Source organism: Corylus avellana, chromosome 8, assembly GCF_965113065.1.
Source record: "Corylus avellana chromosome 8, dhCorAvel1.hap1.2, whole genome shotgun sequence".
NCBI classification, from domain to species: Eukaryota; Viridiplantae; Streptophyta; class Magnoliopsida; order Fagales; family Betulaceae; genus Corylus; species Corylus avellana.
Genome location: NC_142497.1, coordinates 1,055,630 through 1,078,114, shown reverse-complemented (window position 1 = coordinate 1,078,114; position 22,485 = coordinate 1,055,630). Strand labels below are relative to the sequence as shown.

The following is a 22,485-nucleotide window of genomic DNA, read 5'->3' as shown; positions in this document are numbered from 1 at the left end:
AAAAAAAGAAAAAGAAAAAGAAGAAGAAGAAGAAGAGAATATTACCATTCACCCAAAAAACCCAACTCCTTATATTTTCCTAGAGACAAACGTACAGTGTACCAAGAAAAACTTTATTTTAAAATTATATTTAGTTCCCCTTAGATAAATATCCCGGTTATTCTTTGTATCGAGGATCATAGCATCTAAGAGCATCTCCAACAAATTAGCAGGTAAACTCTTCATGGTATCTATCTTTAGCTAATAAGAGGAGTTTTTCTTCTCCAACTGATTAGGTAGAGAGCAGGTAAAATGCAATATCCAGTCAAAGTAATGTCACAACCCAATAAAGTTCATTCACATAAACAAACACATATCAGTAAAGACAATAACTAACAAATAACATTATAAAGCCTCATTACTAAGCATCAATATTAATTATTAACAGAATGAGAAGTAGATAAAGTTGAAATGTAATTTAAATTTATTCGGGTCAATTGCAGGGTAAGCAAGTTGACCAAAAATTGATTTGTTTATTAATTCTGTCTAATGGTGTTGACTCGGCTTGATCCAAATCTTATTATACTAAACTATAATAAAATGTGCAGACGAACTGATGGATTAAGTTTCCAAGTGGGTAGTGTGAGACATGCAAAGGAGGACTAGTAATTATAACCTAGTGAGGTAATATGAATCACTTGCTTACTATGTTTCTACTGGATATGTTGTTTGAACTGCTCCAATAGAAACAACATAAGCAATTGATTCATATATATTCCACTACTAGTCAATCTCGAATAAGGATGTATCAACCAACCTTATGACCTGCTATCACATAACTCGATCGGATAATGTTATTTTGCTTTCGCTCTCTTATCTCTTTCATATTATATTTCCGGCCGACACATATTTCTACAAGAAACTACGGATCGGGTTTTGAATATAAATTATTAGGATACGCGTTGTTAGAATTATTCCACTCTTTTTGTGTTGAAAAGTTTGAATTAGGACACGATTGATGACTAATGCAAGATCCTTAATTAGTAGAAAAATAATTTTGTGTTGGAAAAGTTGTATGTGCTTCCAAACCGTCAGATTCTTTGCATTGTCGCCAAAGTCAATTGATGGTGAACTCAAATACTTTTCCATTGTTGATTAACTCGTTATTAGATTAAACAAGTAACATAATACTTTTATATATACTTGACATGATTATATATACTTGCAATTTGGGCCAACTTACATTATATATACTTGATACTTCCCTATGTTTCTCTTGCGTCTTCTAGGACTTCCACTTTTTGTTCCTTTGGTCCAAAAATAACTATACTTCTTCTGCCATGAGTTATCAATCGAAAATCATGCAATGTTTCATGCCTCTTGATCATCTCCTCTTCACCTTGTTTCTCTTTGGCATTTTCTTTGTGAATCATGCATGCAACCAAACAGATCGCAACTCTCTCTTGTCTTTACCCTTCCATACTTCTTCTCCTCCTTTAAATTGGTCTTCCGTTGATTGTTGCCATTGGGAAGGAATTTCTTGTGATCATAAAGGTCAAGTCACTGATATTTGGTTACCCTCTAAAGGCCTCATAGGTACCATATCTCCCTCTCTTGGAAACCTCACAAGTCTATCTCACCTCAATCTCTCCCAAAATTCACTTTCAGGTTCTCTACCTAATGGATTGTTTTCATCCTCGAATCAACTCAAGGTCCTTGATTTGAGCCACAACCATATATCTGGAGATATTAGAAGTATATCTGGCTTGCCTGCCTCCATTCAAATTGTTGACATATCTAGTAATCGCTTATGTGGGAGGATTGAGCCTTCATTCCTTCAACGAGCATTGAGTTTGATCAATCTTAATGTTAGCAACAATGGTTTCACGGGCCCAATTCCTTCCTCTCCTTGTATTCATTCTCCCTTTGTCATGCTCCTTGATTTTTCTCATAATCATCATGATGGCCAAGTTCCTAGTGGACTAGGGGAATGTTCGAAATTAAAGGTTTTCCGAGCAGGTTTTAACTCTCTCACAGGATCGCTTCCTTCCAATATATACAGTGCGACAGAGTTGGAGGAAATTTCTTTACCTTCCAATGACCTTTCGGGACATATCAAAAATGACATCTCCAATCTTACAAAGCTCACCATCATAGAGTTATATGACAATAAATTGAGCGGTAAGCTCCCTCAGAATATTGGAAAGCTCTCCAGATTAAGGTACATGCTTCTACATATGAACTGCTTAATAGGTTCTTTGCCTCCATTTTTGATGAATTGCACAAATCTCGTAAAATTGAATTTACGATACAATTTCTTTGGAGGAGATATCTCTGCCGTTAATTTCTCGAGTCTTCAACAACTCACTATACTTGACCTGGGGTTTAATGAATTCAATGGCAACTTGCCAGCAAGCCTTTTCTCATGCAAGTCTCTAAGATCACTTCGACTCTGCCGAAACCAACTAGAAGGACAAATCCAACCTAAGCTCCTTCAATTGAAATTTTTATCCTTGCTTTCACTTGCTCACAATAGGCTAACCAATATCACAGGGGCAATTAAGATTATGATGCATTGCAAGACTCTGAGCATAGTTTTTCTTAATGGAAATTTTCTGCATGAGGTAATCCCAGCTAATGGTAGTATTGTTGGTTCTAATGGATGCAATCTTCGATTGTTGAGTCTTGATTCTAGCCAACTAACTGGTCAATTACCTATATGGCTATCTAAGCTTAAGAAGCTAGAAGTGTTGAATCTAGGTTTCAATCGTATCACGGGTTCAATTCCTGGTTGGTTGTCGACTTTACCAAGGCTCTTTTATATAGACTTGTCAAATAACCTCATATCAGGTGAATTTCCAAAAGAACTTTGTGGATTGTTGGCCTTGGTATCAGAACAAGCTAGAACTCTAATAGATCATAGTTATCTGGATTTACCTATCTTTTTCTCTAGCAATGGTATCTACAGCCAATACAATTATCTCTCTAACATGCCACAAGGAATACTGATTGGAAACAATAATATCAGTGGCAACATCCCCGTTGAGATCAGTCGTTTGCGATGTCTCCGTATGCTAAATCTTAGTCATAACAATTTCTCAGGAAGCATTCCAAATCAAATATCTGAGCTAACAAACTTAGAAGAATTGGGCCTCTCTGGAAATCAGCTGTCCGGCGAAATACCAGCATCACTAGCAAGTCTACATTTCTTGTCGCAGTTAAGCGTTGCAAACAATAATCTCCATGGATCAATACCATCAGGCACTCAACTCCAGAGCTTTAGTGCCTCTTCATACGAGGGCAATCTCGGACTTTGTGGCCCCCCGCTTCCAAAGTGTGACAATATTGTTAGCAACAATGGAGACAAAAATATTCACGATGAGGAAGATGAGCTCAGAATCCCATGGTTTCCGATTATTGTGGTTCTCGGTTTCATTACAGGTTTTTGGGGAGTCTGTGGTCCTTTACTTTTTAGCCGTAAGTGGAGAGTTGCATATTTCCAATTCCTTGACAACATAAAAGACAGGTTCCACTTTACAACAGCTATGTGTTTGGCCGGATTGAGCAGAAGGTCTTTCTAGAGTTTGTTATCAATATGGTTTCTCATGATTCAATTTTAATAATTTAGTTCTCTTGCTTTCAAGTTGCTTTCAGTTTGAACCTCTTGTCCACCGCTGTTTATCCACAGCCACTAAAATAAAATTTTCAACTTTTTTCACTTAAAAATGGAAAACAAATTTCTGACCAAAAGCAGCAACTATATCAGCTTTTCACCCAAGAAAAAAACCAAAATGATAATAATTATGGGTATCAAAGCCCTGTTTCTGCTCCTCTTTTGTTTGGAAAGGGATGCTCCCATATGAAAAAATTCATTTTATAGTAAGGATATTATTTTGTTATATGTATATAGCGTTGTGTTATTTAAAATTTATAATTGATGTGATAATATTAATTAGAAAAGCTTCATGCCTTTAGAAAATGTCTTTTTGGCAAATCCAAGGTACAGAGCAAGAAAATTCAAAACATGGAAGTCCACCGACAAAATAAATAGTTCTTGAACAATGGCAGATGATCCAACTATATATCAGCATAATAATGTAGAATCATGAGTTGTTATCACAAAAGAATAACTATTAACTCAGCTTTGATACGGAAATAAATGACCTTGAGTCGTAAAATCTCGGAAAAAAAAATAAAAGAAGATGAAAAAATAATAAGAAAAAGAAGAGTACAAAACACAAAACACCAAAGACTTGCAAGTTAACAAGTACCAATACAACACAAATACCAAAAACTTCAACAAAAGTACAAATTCTACATCCGGTTCTAGTTGCCAATTCTAGGGAGATCATAGCATTGGGGACTAGGGAGGTTGGAGTCTCGTGTAAGATAAAATGATTAAATTTATTTTTTCTTATATATTAGTTTCAATTTTTTGGATAAATAATAATTTAATAAAGATTATAACTTCGAATCTTGTCAATGCTAGAAAATCACATTTTTATTTCACAATGTTGACGATTTTGTTTAGTAATGGACTTGAACAAGTCCCATTTTTTTTACAAAAAAATTAAGTCCCCAATATTTTTACTTTTTATATCACATCAATTACTTCTAAACTAAAAATCCACTAAGCAAGTCTATTACCAAACAAGACCGACATGATAGTTCTAGCAAATTCATAGAATATATATATATATATATATATATATATATATAAAAGGACTAATCCAAATGTTGGTTAAGACTACCATATCAATTGTCAACATTATAAGACGAGTAATGTTATATACCAAACAAGTATCCATCTTACCTTCACGAAAATCTATTGTGGCGTAATCCTTCTAATCAAAAAATTAATTTCCATCCACTTAATGCTATGAAAGACCACGCCATATCAGCTTTTTGTGGATGAAAGGTAAAGATAACTTTTTTTTTTGAGATAACAAAGGAAAATACAGAGGAAAATAAAAATAGAAATACTTGTTTGGTATATAGCATTATTTTTATAAGATCTTATTTAAAAGTTGAGGCTTTGTTTTATGCTTGTAGCCATAGTTGTGGGCTTCTGGCCAATAAATATTTTCTTACGAGGCCATTATCTCGACACGGCCACAGCCACAATTAATTCTATTAAGAAGTACCATGATTACTTGTTCGGCCCACAAACTCAAATCCACCGAAAAATCTAGCCTACCTAATCGTTAATGATAAAATTCATTCTCGTTCAACCATTTTTTAATCATCTAATTTCATAGTAAATGGATAAGTTTATCACTGAATTTGTGTGAAGTTTACATGAGTCTACAAATTGAATAATTAATTTATTAAATTTATAAGATGAAATAAAAAAAATATAAAAAAAAAATATTAACGTGAATGCTAAAATAACAGCCTTTGTTGGAGATGCTTTTATAAGATATGAAATGGTGGTGGTGAGTGGTGACATTTTCAATGGGGTTCAGGAAAATAAGATTATCTCAATTTGAAATGAAATAGAGATGAGTATTTTATAGTAAAGATTTTATTTGACAAGTTTAATTATATACATAATATTACGTTACATTTAAAAATATTAAATAACGAGTTTTATATAATTCATAAACCTTTCACTTGAAATGGAGAGGTAAAGCAATATTGCGAGACACATCTGCATATATAAGCACGGCAACGACTACTATGTCAATGTGTTTAAAGTCCAAACACGATTTTTGGAGTGGACATAAGGCAAGCCATATTAGAGGTGATGCCAACAATAGATCCGTTCAATTTAGAAAAAATAATAAATAAATAATTTTAAAAAAGGACTTTTTTCTTCTGGCAGATATTTGTTCTTTCATTGAAAATTTTGTTGTCAATGTGAAATGAAATTTCGATGGGTAATGCTAGCTACCCCGACACACGTCACTAAATTTTAGTGACATGTCAGGCCATCTAACACGTCAAAAACACCCAATCAATAAAATACTCATTTTTTGTCAAGCCTTCTTTGTGTATTTTCAAAATTAATGTGACATGTCAAGCAACCTAATAAGTCAAAAACCCCCCACCTAATTTGCTGACTTATGAAAGAGCCATAGAAGGTGTACGTACTTCATTTTTCTCTTGCTTCTTCTATATATGATACCAAACTATGCTCCTTCTGGTATGAGTTATCAAACAAGAACCATGAAAGATTTGATGGCTCATAACCTCCTCTTCCTCTTGATCACCTTGTTTTTCTTTTGTATTTTCTCTGTGAATCATGCATGCAACCAAATAGACCAAGACTCTCTCTTGTCCTTACCCTTCAATACGTCTTCTCCTCCATTGAATTGGTCTTCCATTGATTGTTGCCACTGGGAAGGTATTGCTTGTGATCATAGTGGTTATGTCACCCATATTTGGTTACCTTCTAAAAGCCTCAAAGGTACTGTATCTCCCTCCCTGAGAAATCTCACACATCTCTCTCACCTCAATCTCTCTCACAATTTACTTTCAGGTTCTCTCCCTACTAGATTCTTTTCATCCCTGAATGAACTCATGATCCTTGATTTGAGCTACAACTATCTAGGCGGAGATATATCATTGCTATTTTCATCTAATAGCTCGTCTCATATTGGCCTCCCTGCCTCCATTCAAATACTTGACATGTCTAGCAATCAATTCAATGGGATGATCCAATCTTCATTCCTCCAACGAGCATGGAACTTGGCCAAGCTCAATGTCAGCAACAATAGTTTTGTTGGCCCTATTCCATCCTTTATTTGTAACAATTCACCGTTTGTCAAACTTCTCGATTTCTCTCATAATCATCATCATGGCCAACTTCCTAGTGGATTAGGGGGATGTTCCAAACTACAGGTTTTTCGAGCTGGTTTTAACTCACTCGTAGGATTGCTTCCTCGTGATATATACAATGCAAAACTATTGAAAGAAATCTCATTACCTTCCAATAATCTTTCAGGACCCATTAGCAGTAACATCACAAACCTTACCGAACTCACCACCCTCATGTTACATGACAATGAATTGAGTGGCAAGCTCCCTCAGAATATTGGAAAGCTCTCCAAATTGGAGTACCTGCGGATTGATGTGAATCACTTAGCAGGTTCTTTGCCCTCATCTTTGATGAATTGCACAAAGCTCATAGAATTGAATATAGCGTTCAATTTATTTGGAGGAGATATCTCCAACCTTAATTTCTCTAGTCTTCATGAACTTACCTTTCTTGATATGGGGAGAAATCATTTATCCGGTATTTTGCCAGCTAGCCTTTACTCATGCAAGTCCCTTAGAGCAATTCGATTCGCCACCAATAGACTGGAGGGACAAATTCAACCTGAGCTGCTTCAATTGAAACTCTTATCCTTCCTTGCACTATCTCACAATAAGCTAACCAATATCACTGGAGCATTCAAGATTTTGATGCATTGCAAGACTCTCAACATAGTCTTCCTCGGAGGAAATTTTCTGAACGAGGCAATGCCAACCGATGACAATATGGCTGGCAATGGCGGATTTGAAAATCTTCAACTTTTGGTTCTTCGTAAATGCCAACTGACTGGTCAATTGCCTATATGGCTATCCAAGCTTAAGAAGCTAGAACACTTGAATCTAAATCATAATCGTATCACAGGTTCAATTCCTAATTGGTTGTCGACTCTTCCAAGGCTCTGGCGTTTACAGTTGTCTCATAACCTCATTTTTGGTGAATTACCGAAGGATCTTTGCACATTGCCAGCATTAGTGTCAGCAAATTCTCAAGCGAACAATAGTTATTTCGCATCACCATTTTATGTCAAGAGAAATGGTATCTTTTTCCGTTACAATTCTTTCTTCAATCTTCGACCAGCAATATACCTTGGTCACAACAATCTTAGCGGCAACATCCCGGTGGAGATCGGCCATTTGAAGCAACTTCATTTGCTAGATCTTAGTCACAACAACCTCTTGGGCACCATTCCAGATCAGATATCTGAGCTAATAAACTTGGAAAAACTGGACCTATCAGCAAATCAGTTGTCCGGAGAAATGCCACCATCGCTAGCTAGATTGCATTTCCTGTCTCATTTAAGCGTTGCAAACAATAATCTCTATGGACCAATACCATCAGGCACTCAACTCCAGAGCTTTAGTGCCTCTTCATATGAGGGTAATCTCGGACTTTGTGGACCCCCGCTTCCTGAGTGTGCCCATATTGTTAGCAACAATGGAGACAAGAAGCTTCATGATGAGGAAGATGAGCCCAGAATCCCATGGTTTCCGATTATTGTGGTTCTCGGTTTCATTACAGGTTTTTGGGGAGTCTGTGGCCCTTTACTTTTTAGCCGTAAGTGGAGAGATGCATATTTCCAATTCCTTGACAACATAAAAGACAGGTTCCACTTTACAACAGCCGTGTGTTTGGCCAGATTGAGCAGAAGGTCTTTCTAGAGTTTGTTATCAATATGGTTTCTCATGATTCAATATTTAATAATTTAGTTCTCTTGCTTTCAAGTTGCTTTCAGTTTGAACCTCTTGTCCAGCACTGTTTATCCACAGCCACTAAAATAAAATTTTCAACTTTTTTTCACTTAAAAATGGAAAACAAATTTCTGACCAAAAGCAGCAACTATATCAGCTTTTCACCCAAGAAAAAAACCAAAATAATAATAATTATGGGTATCAATGCCCTGTTTCTGCTCCTCTTTTGTTTGGAAAAGGATGCTCCCATATGAAAAAATTCATTTTATAGTAAGGATATTATTTTGTTATATCTATATAGTGTTGTGTTATTTAAAATTTATAATTGATGTGATAATATTAATTAGAAAAGCTTCATGCCTTTAGAAAAAAGGTCTTTTTGGCAAATCCAAGGTACAGAGCAAGAAAATTCAAAACATGGAAGTCCACCGACAAAAGAAATAGTTCTTGAACAATGGCAGATGATCCAACTATATATCAGCATAATAATGTAGAATCATGAGTTGTTATCACAAAAGAATAACTATTAACTAGGCTTTGATACTAAATGACCTTGAGTCGTAAAATCTCGAGAAAAAAAAAAAAAAAAAAAAGAGTACAGAACACCAAAGACTTGCAAGTTAACAAGTACCAATATAACACAAATACCAAAACCTTCAACAAAAGTACAAATTCCACATCCGGCCCAAATTCTAGTTGCCAATTATGGGGAGATCATAGCATTGGGGACTAGGGAGGTTGGACTCTCGTGTAAGATAAAATGATTAAATTTATTCTTTTTTATATATTAGCTTCAATTTTTTGGATAAATAATAATTTAATAAAGATTATAACTTCGAACCTTGTCAATGCTAGAAAATTACATTTTTATCTCACAATGTTGACGATTTTGTTTAGCAATGGACTTGAACAAGTCCCATTTTTTTTACAAAAAATTAAGTCCCAAATATTTGTACTTTTTATATCATATAAATCACATTTTATTAGTATTTAAACAAAAACCCACTACAAAACAAAAGTTTTTTTATACAAAAAAGTCAAAACTTCTATTTACTTTACATCACATCAATTACTTCTAAACTAAAAATCCACTAAGCAAGTCTATTACCAAACAAGACAGACGTGATAGTTCTAGCAAATTCATAGAATATATATATATATATATATATATATATAAGGACTAATTCAAACGTTGGTTAGGACTAACATATCAATTGTCAACATTATAAGATGTGTAATGTTATATACCAGACAAGTATCCACCTTACCTCCACGAAAATCTATTGTGGCGTAATCCTCCTAATCAAAAAATTCATTTCCATCCACTTAATGCTATGGAAGGCCACGCCATATCAGTTTTTTGTGGATGAAAGGTAAAGATAACCATTTTTTTTTTTTTTTCGAGATAACAAAGGAAAATACAGAGGGAAATAAAAATAGAAATACTTGTTCAGTATATAGCATTACTTTTATAAGATCTTATTTAAAAGTTGAGGCTTTGTCTTATGCTTGTAGCCATAGTTGTGGGCTTCTGGCCAGTAAATATTTTCTTACGAGGCCATTATCTCGACACACTCAAATCCACCGATAAATCTAGCTTACCTAATCGTTAATGATAGGATTCATTCTCGTTCAACCATTTTTTAATCATCTAATTTCATAGTAAATAGATAAGTTTATCATTGAATTTGTGTAAAGTTTACATGAGCCTATAAATTTAATAATTAATCTATTAAATTTATAAGACGAAATTAAAAAAAAAAAAAAAATAGTATATATATATATATATATATATTAACGTGAATGCTAAAATAACAGCCTTTGTTGGAGATGCTTTTATAAGATATGAAATGGTGGTGGTGAGTGGTGACATTTTACATGGGGGTTCAGGAAAATAAGATTATCTTAATTTGATATGAAATAAAGATGAGTATTTTATAGTAAAGATTTTATTTGACAAATTTAATTATATACATAATATTACGTGATAAATATATTATTACGTTACATTTAAAAATATTAAATAACAAGTTCTATATAATTCATAAACCTTTCACTTGAAATGGAGAGGGAAAGCACTATTGCAAGACACATGTGCATATATAAGCACAGCAACGACTACGATGTCAATGTCTTTAAAGTCCAAACACGATTTTTGGAGTGGACATAAGGCAAGCCTTATTAGAGCTGAAGTCAACAATCGATCCGATCAATTTAGAAAAAAATAATAATTAATTTTTCATTTTTTCTTTTTTTAAAAAAAGGACTTTTTCTGGCAGATATTTAGGTCCTTTCATTAAAAATTTTGTTTTCAATGTGAAATGAAATTTTGATGGGTAATGCTAACTAGCACAACACACGTCAATAATGATACGTCATTAAATTCTAGTGACGTGTCAGGCCACCTAACACGTCAAAAATAGTACTCAGTCAAGAAAAAAAATTAATTTTTTGTAGTGTAGAAGGAAGACTTAAGTCTTCTTTGTATCTTTTCAAAATTAATGTAACTTTTAAAATTATTATTGAATAAACTTTAAAATTAATAATGAGACATTGTTTAACATAAACTTTATCTTCAATTTCTTATGAGAAAACTGTTATATAAAAGTATAGCAGGATTTCAATTGCCAAATTTATTGAAAAATATGTGGCGCAAGTAAGTCCTTTAGATGCTTTTCAATGCTTGTTAGTCAAGACAATTGACAAAGCAGCTGGCCATACTAAATTCCATTACTCGCCAATGGCGAAGGGTCCAAAAGTGACGCAGCACACAAAAAAAAAAAAAAAAAAAATAGGGAAGATAGATTTCATATTGCATAGAGAGTCTCACCCACCAATAATAGAGTTTAGCAGAGCCTCATTACCCAAAAAGAGGAATCACACCTCAAAAAGAGAAGCCTCATCTCTAACAAGAGTATTCACCCAAATATATATATATATTCCAAAATATATAATTTTTCATTCATCATTATTAAATTACAAAATAAATTAAAAGATAAAAATTAAATACTCATAACCAAAATAAATAAAACAAAAAAAAATCTGATTCTTCATTTTTCATCCTGCATGATGAAGAGTTAATCAATTCAAAGAGGACAAGGTTGCTTCTTTCCACTTTGTAATGTTCATGTTGAAAAGCTGGCATCTTGATGATTTTTTTTTTTTAACGAGAATCTTGTCAAATTTTATTGATAAAAGATCAGAAGCATAAAACTCTTACATAAATTATAGTAAAAAATTATGAGGTTTCAAAATCATAGATACAATCAGAAAATTCTTATAATCAAGTATTATCTATGACTTCTTCTGCTAATCCATATATAATTATAGTTATGAAACAAATCTGCTCCGGATAGACTAGATCCAAGACATGGGTAGCCCAAATTTTCAAACTTTATTTTCCGGCCATGAGAGATAATCCCGCATACCGATCTACTCCTCATCGGATTAAAATGTTAGGAACCAACTCACATCCTCGACCCAAAGACTGGAACACAAATGACAAAAAATCAAAACTAAAAAACTAAAAAACTAAATCCCCAATACAAACAAGAGTGGTGGAGCACGGCATTATAAACATCATCGAAAAGACACACCTTGGCTGGTGAAGATAATTAAATCTGAGTTTGAAAAATTAGACCTAGATGTAAAACAAAATTGTCAAAAACGGAGTTTGAAAGAAATTTCAGATAAAACACGGAACACTGCTGTCAGGGAAAGAGCGACAAAGAGAAAGAAGGGGTAAGAGGACGAACCGCGTTGATTTTTCTAAAAAATTGGCGTGCATCTTGATGACTTATGCAAGAGCCATAGTCAAAAAAGAAATTTCGAGGTACGCCAGGAAGAAAATGTGCAGACGATCGAACTGATGGATTAAGATTCCAAGTGGGTGGTGTGAACTAGTCCTCCAATAGAAACAAAATAAGCATCATATTAATTACCTTACTTTTGTGTTGAAAAGCTGGCATTGATTTGTTTGGTTCAGGACACATTTGATGACTAATGCAAGATCCTTAGTAGAAAAAGAATTTCGTACGCTTGTTGGAAAAGTTGTATGTACTTCCAAACCGTTCCCGACGCAAGTGGAAGGTCCTCATGCTTCAGAAAAGGTCTTTTTGGCAAATCCAAGGTACAGAGCAAGAAAATTCAAAACATGGAAGTTCACCGACAAAAGAAATAATTTTTGAACAATGACAGATGATCCAACTAAATATCAGCATAATAATGTAGAATCATGAGTTGTTATCACACAAGAATAACTGTTAACTAGGCTTTGATACGGAAATAAATGACCAAAGATCCACTCTATTAATAAAAGAGTTGTAAAATCTCACCCAATAAAAAAAAGAAGAAGGTAAGTTTCACAACAATAGATTCAAAACAAAAATTACAATACAAAAAATATAAATAAATAGTAAAAAAAAAAAAAAGACACAATCGTCTCAAAGAAGGTCGTATAAATTAAGCAGTACACACTATGCAACTATGTACTGGGAATCTTGGAGGAGTAAATAAATGACCAAAGATCAACTATGTACTGGGAATTTTTGCCCACTCTGTGGCGAAAATTTAGAAAATATCGTGTTGGGAATCTTGGAGGAGTAATCCTATAAGTTTTCATAGAGTTATCTCAAATGTAATGTGGCTTTTAAAATCATCAATAGATCAAAAATCAATAAATCACATCTAAAATTCAACGGTGATTTTAAAAGACACATCACATTTGTGATAACTCTAGGAAAACTTATAGCATTACTCGTCTTGGAGACCATCTCCAAAATCTTATAACAAGTGTCACAAGCTCTGAAAAACAGAGGGCATAAAAAGCCCAAAAAACTAAAATTCTATTGAGATTATCTTAAAAAAGTTTTCTGACTTAATGCCTCCGATGGTCTTCTCATTTTTGCAGGTGTCCACTATCATTCAGTCCGACCTTACAAAAATCAACATCATTAGGCTTGATTAGGATTTGCTATATATGTTAGAATGAAAATTTTCAACTTTCTACGGTTGTTTGCAACTTCCATGCTGTGAAACTGGCGTGATTTTATTTGGTTTGGGGCACGTGTGATAAACCAATGCAAGATCCTCTGCTAATTTAAAATGAATTAATTGCATCAACAAAGTTATAAACAAGGAGATTAGGGGAACTTAATTCACCTCGCTGATTCAAGCTAGTTCTCAACTTTGCCAATTAATTATAGTGGAATAAATCGTCAAATTGATCTTGCTTTTTGCTTGGTTTTCTTCCACCGCATATCATAGTATTGGGGACTGGGGAGATAAATAGTTGGAGTCCCGTGTGAGATCATATTGAATAAGTTAAAATATTAATAAAATGATTAAATTTTTCATTTACTATTAATTTAAACTTTTAAAATAAGTGATGATTTAACAAAGAAGGATTGTCTCCTTTTTGCGCATGCCATAAAAGAGGGTGGACTTTGTCAATTTGGTCCCTGTTTGTTGCACATGGTGAAGAAAAAAAAAATTTTAGAGGTTTGTCTCACCATTTGTTGTGCATGCAAGAAAAGATGAGGAGTTTGTCCCCTTTGCACATGGTTGAAGCTTCAGCTTATAGAAAGAAAGAAATTTAATCACTTAATTATTATTTTAATAGCTTGTTCAACATATATCAATTGGTTGAGAGTTCAAAATCTTCTTTTATTTCTCATTTTAAGTGAAATGGAGAGGAATCACTTCACCATTAAAAAAAAAAAAAAAATTAAGATCAATGAAAAAAAAAAAAAAAAATTGTTTTCAATGCGAAATGAAACGTTGACGAGGACGGAGGGAGAGACCAACTTAAATGCAATACAAAAATATCTCTCTCTCTCTCTCTCTCTCTCTCTCTCTCTCTCTCGTGTGATTTGTGTAGACTATAGAGTATCCATTCATCTGTTTGAGGATAGCACTAATATTGTTTTTTGTTTTCTGTAAATCTCCTACACAAGAACCCACAAATTAGGTTATGGGTCTAAACAATTTTTTAGAATCACGTTTGCGAAAAAAGCCAAGTCTTACTTGATTCGTGTGGTGGGCACCTTGTACGAGTTTAGGGTTTATCCTTTAAGGATGTGTACACGAAGTAATCCTGTCTTAAAAAATTTCCTGTCATAAAAAATTTTTTTTAAAAAAATGCAGAAATTGACAGAGCCAGTTAATTACGTCATGAAGAATTATTGCAAGATTGAGTAACTAGCTACCACATAGCCAAAGGAGTAGTCATTTAAATTTGAGTCAAGCTAAGCTAAGTGGAACAATGTCTATAGCATTTTATCTTCCGCGGGTTATTTATCTTTTATTTTATTATCTAGTGGTAATTGATATAAGGTGATGCAATGAAGCTTATTTTTATGATGAATGAGAATAAATTTAGGTTTTACTAAACTTATTAAGAGATAGAAATTTGTTGAGGTGTAATTTTTCTTCCTTTTGATAGTGAGATTCTACCCAACATTATTGATGGCCAAGGATACATTGTTTAACATAAACTTTATCTTCAATTTCTTATGAGAAAACTCTCTTATATAAAGTATAGCAGGATTTCAATTGCCAAATTTATTGAAAAATATGTGGTGCAAGTAAGTCCTTTAGATGCTTTTCAATGCTAGTTAGTCAAGACAATTGACAAAGCAGCTGGCCATATTAAATTCCATTACTCGCCAATAGCGAAGGGTTCGAAAGTGACGCAGCACAAAAAAGAAAAGAAAATATAGATTTATATTGAATAGAGAGTCTCACCCGCCAATAATAGAGTTTAACAGAGTCTTATTATCCAACAAGAGGAATCACACCTCAAAAAGAGAAACCTCATCTCTAACAAAAGTATTCACCCAAAATATATATATATTTTATTCCAAAATATATATATATTTTATTCCAAAATATATAATTTTTCATTCATCTCTAAATTGTTACAGTAGTTCACTTAAATAGATCGACAAAAACTCTAATCTTAATTGACCAACTTTGGGCTAAGTTCATTATTAAATTACAAAATAAATTAAAAGATAAAAATTAAATACTCATAACCAAAATAAAATAAAACAAAAAAAATCTGATTCTTCATTTTTCATCCTGCATGATGAAGAGTTAATCAATTCGAAGAGGACAAGGTTGCTTCTTTCCACTTTGTAATGTTCATGTTGAAAGCTGGCATCTTGATGATTATTTTTTTTATTTTTATTTTTTAACGAGAATCTTGTCAAATTTTATTGATAAAAGATCAGGAACATAAAGCTCTTACATAAATTATAGTAAAAAACTATGAGGTTACAAAATCATAGATACAATCCGAAAATTCTTATAATCAAGTATTATCTATGACTTCTTCTGCTAACCCATATATAATTACAATTATGAAACAGATCTGCTTCGGACAGACTAGATCTAAGACATAGGTAGCCCAAATTTTCAAACTTTATTTTCCGGCCATGAGAGATAATCCCCATACCAATCTACTCCTCATCGGCTTAAAATGTTAGGAACCAACTCACATCCTCGACCCAAAGACTAGAACACAAATGACAAAAAATCAAAGCTAAAATCTAAAAAACAAAATCCCCAATACAAACAGCAGCGTAGGAGCACGGCATTATAAACATCCTCGAAAAGACACGTCTTGGCTGGTGAAAATGAGTAGATCTGAGTTTGAAAAACTAGATCTAAATGTAAAACAAAATTGTCAAAAACGGAGTTTGGAAGAAATTACAGAAAAAACACGAAACACTGCTATCAGGGAAAGAGCAACAAAGAGAAAGAAGGGGGAAGAGGAAAACCGCGTTGATTTTTTAAAAAAATTGGCGTGCATCTTGATGACTTATGCAAGAGCCATAGTCAAAAAAGAAATTTCGTCTTATGTTTTAGTGGTGCGAATTTATTGAAAAGTTGGCATGAATAAATCAACCGTCAGTGGCACGCGCTGACGAATTCATGAAACATCCTTAGTCAAAGAAAGAAGAAAAAAAACCTTTTGAATGGGAAAGTTATATATATGTTCTTCCAATTACCGTAGCTGCAAAGTTACAGAGATCTATACAAGGTGTACTTCATTTCTCTCTTTTTTCTTTTGATATGAGTTATCAAAAAAGAAACATGAAAGATTTGGTGGCTCATCATCTCCTCTTCACCTTGTTTCTCTTCGGCATTTTGGCTGCAAATCATGCATGCGACCAAAACGACCAGGTCTCTCTCTTCTCCTTTCCCTTCAATACATCATCTCCTCCATTAAATTGGTCCTCTATTGATTGTTGCCGTTGGGAAGGTATTTCTTGTGATCAAAACGGTAAGGTCACCCGTATTTGGTTACCCTCTAGACACCTCAAAGGGAGTGTATCTCCCTTTCTTGGAAACCTCACAAGGCTCACTCACCTCAATCTCTCCCACAATTCATTTTCGGGAGCTGTCCCTACCGGATTCTTTTCGTCCTTTAATCAACTCAAGATCCTTGATTTGAGCTACAACTATCTGGGTGGAGATATATCATTGATGTTTTCATCTAATGGCTCTTCTACCGGTTGGCCAACGTCCATTCAAATACTTGACATGTCAAGCAATAACTTCAATGGGATGATGCAATCTTCATTCCTTCTACGGGCATGGAACTTGATCAAGCTCAATGTTAGCAACAACAGTTTCACAGGTCCTATTCCTTCCTCTCTTTGCATCAATTCTTCGTTTGTGAGGCTCCTTGATTTCTCTCATAATCATTATAATGGCCAAATTCCTAATGGACTTGGAGGATGTTCTGAACTAAAAGTTCTTCGAGCAGGTTTTAACTCTCTCTCTGGAGTGCTCCCTCATGATATACATAGTGCGAAAAGGTTGGAAGAAATATCTTTACCTTCTAATTATCTTTCAGGAACCATTAGCAATGACGTTGTGAACCTTACTAAACTCACCAACCTTGAGTTATATGAAAATGATTTGAGCGGCAAACTGCCTGTCAATATCGGAAATCTCTCCAAATTAAAGTATCTACTCCTTCATATAAACTCCTTAACAGGTTCTCTGCCCCCATCTTTGATGAATTGTACTAATCTCTCAAAATTGAATCTATGGCTCAATTTTTTTGAAGGAAATATCTCCACCTATAATTTCTCTAGTCTTCGTCAACTTTCTATTCTTGACATAGGCAGAAATAACTTCACAGGTAGCTTGCCAATAAGCCTTTACTCATGCAAGTACCTAAGGGCTATTCGACTTTCTCGAAACCAACTAGAGGGACAAATCTTGCCTGAGGTGCTTCAATTGAAATTCTTATCTTTCCTTTCCCTTGGTCACAATAGGCTAACCAATATCACGGGGGCAATCCAGATTTTGTTGCATTGCAAGAATCTCAACATAATCTTCCTAGAAGGAAACTTTCTGCACGAGGAAATGCCAGGTGATGACCTTGTGGTTGGTTTTGATGGATTCAAAAATCTTCGAGCTTTAGATCTTTCTGTTTCCCAACTGACTGGTCAATTGCCTATATGGTTATCTAAGCTTAGGAATCTAGAAATCCTAGATCTAAGTTTCAATCGTATCACAGGTTCAATTCCTAATTGGTTGTCAACTCTTCCGAGACTTTTCCGTTTAGACTTATCTAATAACCTCATTTCAGGTGAATTCCCAAAGGAATTTTGTTTATTTCTAGCCCTAATATCTCCAAAGGCTCCAAGAGACGATATTCATTTGTATTTGCCAATTTTTCTCGATGCCTTTCATCAGTACAATTCTCTCTCAAACCTGCAGCCAAAAATATTCATTTCAAACAACAATCTTAGTGGCAATATCCCTATTGAGATTGGACGTTTGAAGCAGCTTCATATGCTAGGTCTTAGTCATAACAACCTCTCAGGCAACATTCCAGACCAAATATCTGAACTCATAAACCTAGAAAGACTAGACCTATCTAGAAATCAATTGTCAGGAGAAATACCAGCATCCCTGACTAGTCTGCATTTCTTGTCTAATTTTAGCGTTGCAAACAATAATCTCCAAGGACCAATACCATTAAGCACTCAACTCCAAAGCTTTGAAGCCTCAGCATATGAGGGCAACCCTAGACTTTGTGGCCCACCACTTCCAAATGGGTGTGTTGATATTGTTCACAGCAAGGTTGACAAGGACATTCAAGATGATGAAGATTGGATTGGAATGCCATGGTTTCCGGTTAGTGTAGTTCTTGGCTTCTTTACAGGCTTTTGGGGAGTCTTGGGTCCTTTACTTTTTAACTACAATTGGAGAGTCGCTTATTTCCAACTCTTGGACAATGTAAAAAAGAGGCTCTATATGTCACACTAGGAATGTGTTTCACTGGATTGCACATAAGGTTATGAGTGTATAGTATAATCTTCTTGGTGGCTCTAAAGTCTATAATCGATTTGTTTTCCCAAGTTTTAATTTGAATAATTTGGTTCTCATGCTTTCAATTAAGTTGCGTTTAATGTGAGTTCCCCTCTATTAATCTGTCTCCGGCCGGCCGTCAACACAAAATTATATATATATATATATATCCCTTCAAAGTCGTTCTCTTTCAGTTTGGACAATTTTTTATTTTACTTTTTTCAAACTGGGTTATCTCATTTTTTTTCTTTCCACCATGGAAGTCTATTTATGGACTCAATTGAGATCAACAAATTAATTATGGTGGAAGATTATAATCAGCAAGCTTCTTGTTGTGGGCATATGATTATTACCTCATTATTATCATTTGTGAGTTGTAATCTTATTAAGATTAAGGATATAATTTATTATCAGAAGTCTTATTAGAATTTGGATTAAGAGTTCTATTAGGATTTGCATTAGGTGTAAAGGATAGAAATATTATCATTTAGAGTAGTAACTTTTTTTTAAAAAAAAAAAATTCTTTTACCCATATTTATCACCATTTATTATAGAAAATAATAAAAATGGTTAATAATGAAATCATAAACGTTGATATGTTAAAAAAAAAAAAAAAAAAAAAAAAATTATAATTTATTTTTAAAATAATCATGCCGAGGCTATGGCAATAACGTGTGGTGTACTGTATCTCAGAAGACACACTAAAGATACTCCCAGAATAGTTCCCTTTTATAAATAAAAATTTGAGATATTCGGTATGTTTATTGTTGGGCCGGGCCTAATAACCGGAATACTCAGCCCATCTACCAATAAATCCGGACTCGCGATCACAATAGAAAGTGAAGGTTTGACTTTTGAGGAGATCACAGCAATAGTCCTTTTCAATGCTTAATTAATTAGTCGAGATATTTGACGAAAAGAAGCCGGAAATTTTGAATTTAATTTGTCGCGAGTGGCCCGTGGATGGTCCAAGGCTCTAAGCGTAGAGGAAAAGAGACGACGTTTACCAATGCAAAAAAGGACAAGGTTGCTTCTTTAAAATTTGTTGCTGCTAGATTTCAACGTTGAACTAATGCTCTAAATTATAAAGACCGTCAGTGGGTGGGTATTTGCAATTTTCATGTTGGAGAGTGGGTCTATTTTGTAGATTGCAGGCACCTTTGGTGACTTTTGCAAGATCCTTTTATATATATATATGTGCTTCCAAATTAACCATAGCTGTAAAGTTACAGAGAGCTATACAAGTTGTATTTCATTTCTGTCTTTCTTCTTCTGATATGAGTTATCAAACAAGAACGATGAAAGATTTGGTGGCTCATCATCTCCTCTTCACCTTGTTTCTCTTCGGCATTTTGGCTGCAAATCATGCATGCGACCAAAACGACCAGCTCTCTCTCTTGTCCATACCCTTCAATACATCTTTTCCTCCATTAAATTGGTCTTCTATTGATTGTTGCAGTTGGGAAGGTATTTCTTGTGATCAAAACGGTAAGGTTAGCCGTATTTGGTTACCCTCTAGACACCTCGAAGGGAGTATATCTCCCTTTCTTGAAAACCTCACAAGGCTCACTCACCTCAATCTCTCCCACAATTCATTTTCGGGAGGTCTCCCTACCGGATTCTTTTCGTCTTTGAATCAACTCAAGATCCTTGATTTGAGCTACAACTATCTGGGTGAAGATATATCATTGCTGTTTTCATCTAATAGCTCTTCTACTGGTTGGCCAACCTCCATTCAAATACTCGACATGTCAAGCAATAGCTTCAATGGGACAATGAAATCTTCATACCTCCAAGGAGCATGGAACTTGATCAATCTCAATGTCAGCAACAATAGTTTCACGGGCCGTATCCCTTCCTCTTTTTGCATCAATTCTCCATTTGTTAGGCTCCTCGATTTCTCTCATAATTATTATAGTGGCCAAATTTCTAGTGGACTAGGGAGATGTTTTGAACTAGAGGTTTTTCGAGCTGGTTTTAACTCTCTCTGTGGATTACTCCCGCATGATATATATAGTGCAACAGGGTTGGAAGAAATCTCCTTGCCTTTTAATAATCTTTCAGGGCCCATTAGCAATGACATTGTGAACCTTACCAAACTCACGAAGCTTGAGTTATATAGCAATAAATTCAGCGGCAAACTCCCTGGGAATATCGGAAGGCTCTCCAAATTAAAGGACCTACTCCTTGATACAAACTTCTTAACAGGTTCTCTTCCCCCATCTTTGATGAATTGCACTAATCTCACAAAATTGAGTCTATGGTTCAATTCCTTTGAAGGAAATATCTCCACCTTTAATTTCTCCGGTCTTCATCAACTTTCTATACTTGACATGGGGAGAAATAACTTCACAGGTAGTTTGCCAATAAGCCTTTACTCATGCAAGTCCCTAAGAGCAATTCGACTTTCTCGAAACCAAATAGAGGGGCAAATCTTACCTGAGATACATCAATTGAAATTCTTATCTTTCCTTTCCCTTGGTACCAGCAGTCTAACCAATATAACAGGGGCAATCAAGAATTTGATGGGTTGCAAGAATCTCAACGTATTAATCCTTGCTGATAATTTTAAGCATGAGGCAATACCAGGTGATGATAAAATGATTGGTTATGATGGATTTGAAAATCTTCGACTTTTGAGTTTTACTCATTGCCAACTAACTGGTCAATTTCCTATATGGCTAACTAAGCTTAAGAAGCTACAAGTCTTGGATCTAAGTTACAATCGCATCACAGGTTCAATTCCTAGTTCCTTGTCAACACTTCCAGAACTCTTCCTATTACAGTTGTCTAATAATTTTATTTCAGGTGAATTCCCAAAGGAACTTTGTGAATTGCCATCATTGCTTTCAAAACAAGATAGAGCTCTTGTAGACCATCACAGTCTAGATTTGCCTATCTTTATTTACATAAATGGTATCTATAGCCAATACAATTACCTCACCAACATGCCACCAACAATATCGGTCGGAAACAACTGTCTTATTGGCAACATCCCGCTTGAGATTGGTCATTTGCAGTTGATTCATATTTTGAGTCTTGGCCATAACAACTTCTCAGGCAAAATTCCAGACCAAATATCTAAGCTCACAAACTTAGAAAGATTGGATCTCTCTGCAAATCAATTGTCGGGTGAAATACCAGTATCACTAAGTAGTTTGCATTTCTTGTCAAAGTTTAGTGTTGCAGACAATAATCTGAATGGACCAGTACCATTAGGCACTCAGCTCCAAAGCTTTGGTGTCTCTGCATATGAAGGCAATCCTAAACTTTGTGGCCCCCCACTTCCAAATGGGTGTGCTGATATTGTTAGTAGCAACATTGACAAGGACATTCAAGATGATGAAGATTGGTTTGGAATGCCATTGTTTCCAATTATTGTGGTTCTTGGCTTCGTTACAGGCTTTTGGGGCGTCTTGGGTCCTTTACTTCTTAGCTACACTTGGAGAGTCGCTTATTTTCAATTCCTAGACAATGTAAAAAAGAGGCTCTATGTCACACTGGGAATGTGTTTGACTGGATTGCACAGAAGGTTATGAGTGTATCATCTTCTTTGAAATTACATATTGCTGGCCGTGGCTCTAAAGTCTATTACCAATTTGGTTTCTCATGCTAATACTTGGCTATTATTGGGTTGTCGTTTCATGGACAACGTAAACCATGGGTTCAATGTGCTAATAGCAGCCTGTATGGCCAAATTGCATGGAAGACAAAAACATAAGCAAATAG

The 22,485-nt window shown here is 34.6% G+C and overlaps 2 protein-coding genes and 2 pseudogenes across 2 annotated transcripts; all 4 read left to right on the top strand.

Moving 5' to 3' along the window:
- Positions 1–1,319: 1,319 nt before the first annotated feature.
- LOC132163709 (receptor-like protein 3) lies at positions 1,320–3,560 on the top strand. The gene has a single exon (XM_059574078.2). The coding sequence runs from the start codon at positions 1,320–1,322 to the stop codon at positions 3,558–3,560; it is 2,241 nt and encodes a 746-aa protein (XP_059430061.2).
- A 2,587-nt stretch (positions 3,561–6,147) lies between these two features.
- Positions 6,148–8,394, top strand: LOC132163706 (receptor-like protein 3). The gene is made up of 2 exons (XM_088519058.1): positions 6,148–6,835; positions 6,926–8,394. Exons 1-2 carry the CDS (start codon positions 6,148–6,150, stop codon positions 8,392–8,394), a joined length of 2,157 nt encoding a protein of 718 aa, XP_088375184.1.
- Positions 8,395–16,521: 8,127 nt separating this feature from the next.
- Positions 16,522–18,714, top strand: LOC132163705 (receptor-like protein 2 pseudogene; annotated as a pseudogene).
- Positions 18,715–20,033: 1,319 nt separating this feature from the next.
- On the top strand, positions 20,034–22,295 carry LOC132163703 (tyrosine-sulfated glycopeptide receptor 1 pseudogene; annotated as a pseudogene).
- Positions 22,296–22,485: the final 190 nt, after the last annotated feature.

Bases quoted from the DNA above. Each gene is read 5' to 3' on its own strand.
- LOC132163709 (XM_059574078.2), top strand. From the start codon at position 1,320: ATGAGTTATCAATCGAAAATCATGCAATGTTTCATGCCTCTTGATCAT.
- LOC132163706 (XM_088519058.1), top strand. From the start codon at position 6,148: ATGAAAGATTTGATGGCTCATAACCTCCTCTTCCTCTTGATCACCTTG. The intron at 6,836-6,925 runs GTTTTAACTCAC...ATAATCTTTCAG, and splicing joins ACTACAGGTTTTTCGAGCTG to GACCCATTAGCAGTAACATC.